Source organism: Teleopsis dalmanni, chromosome 2 (genome assembly GCF_002237135.1).
Source record: "Teleopsis dalmanni isolate 2A chromosome 2, ASM223713v2, whole genome shotgun sequence".
NCBI lineage: Eukaryota > Metazoa > Arthropoda > Insecta > Diptera > Diopsidae > Teleopsis > Teleopsis dalmanni.
The window spans coordinates 43,208,199-43,211,127 of NC_051847.1; the positions used below are offsets into that span (position 1 = coordinate 43,208,199).

The window sequence follows — 2,929 nt, forward strand, 5'->3', positions numbered from 1 at the left end:
TTTGTTAGGATATGAAATCCATATGCAACGCCACATATCGAAACTAGTCGTTGATATAACAACGAGTTTTTCCCGATTTTGATATGAATTTAATAAGAGCATGAATATATTTAATATGTTTTGGTTTGATGTGTAATAACCTCTTGGCTTAATGGAGTAATGGACGAAACGGTCTGTAACACATCATCGACAACAAAATACCATGAAAACTCGCTCAGTCGCTACTGTTACAGCCGAGATCGTTGTAAAGCTTTGTTTTTACTGCACTCCGCGCCAAGCGTGAAAACGCAAGCCGCAATATACACAAGCCGAGCTCAAATAGAGACTTTAGCATAAACAGAAACAGAAGCTGAAATTGAAATTGAAAACAACAATGGCAAAATAGTGAATGTTGATAGACCAAAATTTTTGTATATATAGCTGGCTTTATATATGCAACAAATCAGTCCCAACTTGGATCTCGTTATTGGCTTAACAAATTCATAGAAATAGTTTCCTCTTAAACCGTTACTCTAACAGCTCAACAATGCGAATGGTAAATTTCAAGTGGATTTTTGAATTAATTTCTTTGAAGAGTGTTAAAATTAAAAATATATAGAATTAAAAAAAAAATTGTACATATGTGATATTAAAAGTGCAAAAAAAAAAATTAAATTTTTTTTTAAAATTATAAAAAAAAAATTTAAAAAATAATTTCTATATATTTTTTAAGTGCAATAATACAAAAACTAAAATGAAAGCCACCTATTATTGTGTTAAAATAAATATGAATAATGTTTACTTGGTATATCCTTTCAACGTTGTGTTTTTCTTGTCTTACAGTTTGTTCTTCCTTGTCTCGCCTTGTGCGTGGCATTGGCCTTTGCCGAAGAAGCCGCCACAAAGGATAATAAAGCAACTGCCGTAGCTGCTGCATCTGAAGAAGGCAAGACTGTGGAAAAGCGTGGTTTATATTTGGGTGATTATGGGCATCATCATCATCATGAGCACATCAAAACTGTGACCATTGAAAAGAAAGTACCAGTACCATATACAGTGACTAAACATATTCCATATACTGTAGAAAAGAAAATTCCATATGAAGTTAAAATATCAGTACCACAACCCTACATTGTTGAAAAGAAAGTACCAGTACATGTCAAGGAATACGTTAAAGTACCAGTACATGTACCTAAACCATACATTGTTGAAAAGAAAGTGCCCTATGAAGTTAAAGTACCAGTTGATAAACCATACGAAGTCAAGGTACCAGTGCCACAACCCTACGAAGTGATTAAAAAGATTCCCTATGAAGTTAAAGTACCAGTACCAGAACCATACGAAGTTATCAAAAAGATTCCATATGAAGTTAAAATTGAAGTACCAGTACCAAAACCATATGAAGTTATCAAGAAAGTACCATATGAAGTTAAGGTACCAGTAGAAAAACCATACCCAGTTGAAGTACCAAAACCATATCCAGTTGAAGTGGAAAAACCATATCCAGTTGTTGTAGAGAAAAAGGTACCATATGAAGTTAAAGTACCCGTCGACAAACCATACAAAGTCGAAGTTGAAAAACCATATCCAGTACATGTTAAAGTACCAGTACCACAACCCTACACTGTTGAAAAGAAGGTACCATACACTGTCGAAAAACCAGTACCATATGAAGTTAAAGTACCAATCGAGAAACCATATCCAGTATATTCTGAAGTAAAGGTACCAGTTCATAGGGAAATACCAATACCAGAGAAATATCACGTTGAAGTGCCAATTATTCCACATAAGGAAGAACATCATGACTATCATCATGACTATCATAATTACCATCATCACGATTAAGCCAAACTATTACAGATCATGTCAACGAGTGAACTTACAATACTTAATCCAATCACAACTGTAGCAACAACAATATTAATAAAAACAACAGCAACAACAACAACAACAACAACAACCGCAAAACCAATAAACACTGCAACCGCAATAGTGAAAATTATTGCAAACATTCATCATAGAGCAACTAAAAGTCTTTACGCATTCACGTTGAGCTGGACGAGGAGGAGACAAAGAGGACGAGGAGGAGGAGGAGGAGAAAAAATACGACAAAAAATAAAACATTACTCAGAAATGTTTTTATTTTTTAATATAAGCCAAATGTGTTATATTTTTAGTTTAAGTATTTTATTTTTTCTACTTAATAAGTTAAAGTAACTAAAAACCTAAAAAAAAAAACTCACTGACTTTTATTTTCTTCTTTTTCTTCTTTGATTTTGTTTTTTTTTGTTTTTGTAGTTGTGCGACATTGTCGCTATTGTCACTGTTGTTGCTGTTGTTGTTAGTTATTAATGTCAAGCCTCACTTTCCGTTGCGTTTCGTTACGATCTATTTAAGTGGTTGTAACTGACCTAGCCAAACCGCGGCTACCGCCACTGGACGAAGCCGCAACAGCTTTGGGCAAAAGTATCAAAGCGCAAAGCTGACAGTGAAAGTGACAGTGACTTGCATAAAAAGCCACAAAACAATGCAAATTGTAAAAACAACAATTAATAACAATAACAACAACAAAACCAACAGTAACAGCAACAACAACAACAACAAACACAATAGCAAAACAAAAAGCAATGCAGTTAACTCATCCATAGAAAAAAAAAATGTTACAACTACGAAATAATAGAAAAACTAGCTTTCTGCAATATTTTTTTTTTCTTCAATTTTTGTTTTTTTTTTAATTTTTTTTCTCTAATTTTTTTTTTCTTTTCGCTTTTTCTATTATTCACTTTTATTTGTAACAGTTTTTAATGTTTCAAGCCATGCAATTGAGCGTGCGCAACACAAGTCAGTCTCAAAAGCTCAGAGTCCGGATTTGTATTCGTTTGGGTATTTGTTGGTTACTTCATCGATTGCATATTTTATGTGTTCGTTTAGATTATGCAACCTGCAAATA

The 2,929-nt window shown here is 33.3% G+C and overlaps 1 protein-coding gene across 1 annotated transcript; it reads left to right on the forward strand.

Annotated features, from left to right (window-relative positions):
• The first annotated feature begins 443 nt into the window (after positions 1 to 443).
• LOC119681340 (skin secretory protein xP2-like) lies at positions 444 to 2,200 on the forward strand. Its single transcript, XM_038094503.1, has 2 exons — positions 444 to 535; positions 823 to 2,200. The coding sequence occupies exons 1-2, from the start codon at positions 527 to 529 to the stop codon at positions 1,822 to 1,824; spliced, it is 1,011 nt and encodes a 336-aa protein (XP_037950431.1). The 5' UTR covers positions 444 to 526; the 3' UTR covers positions 1,825 to 2,200.
• The last annotated feature ends 729 nt before the right edge of the window (positions 2,201 to 2,929 follow it).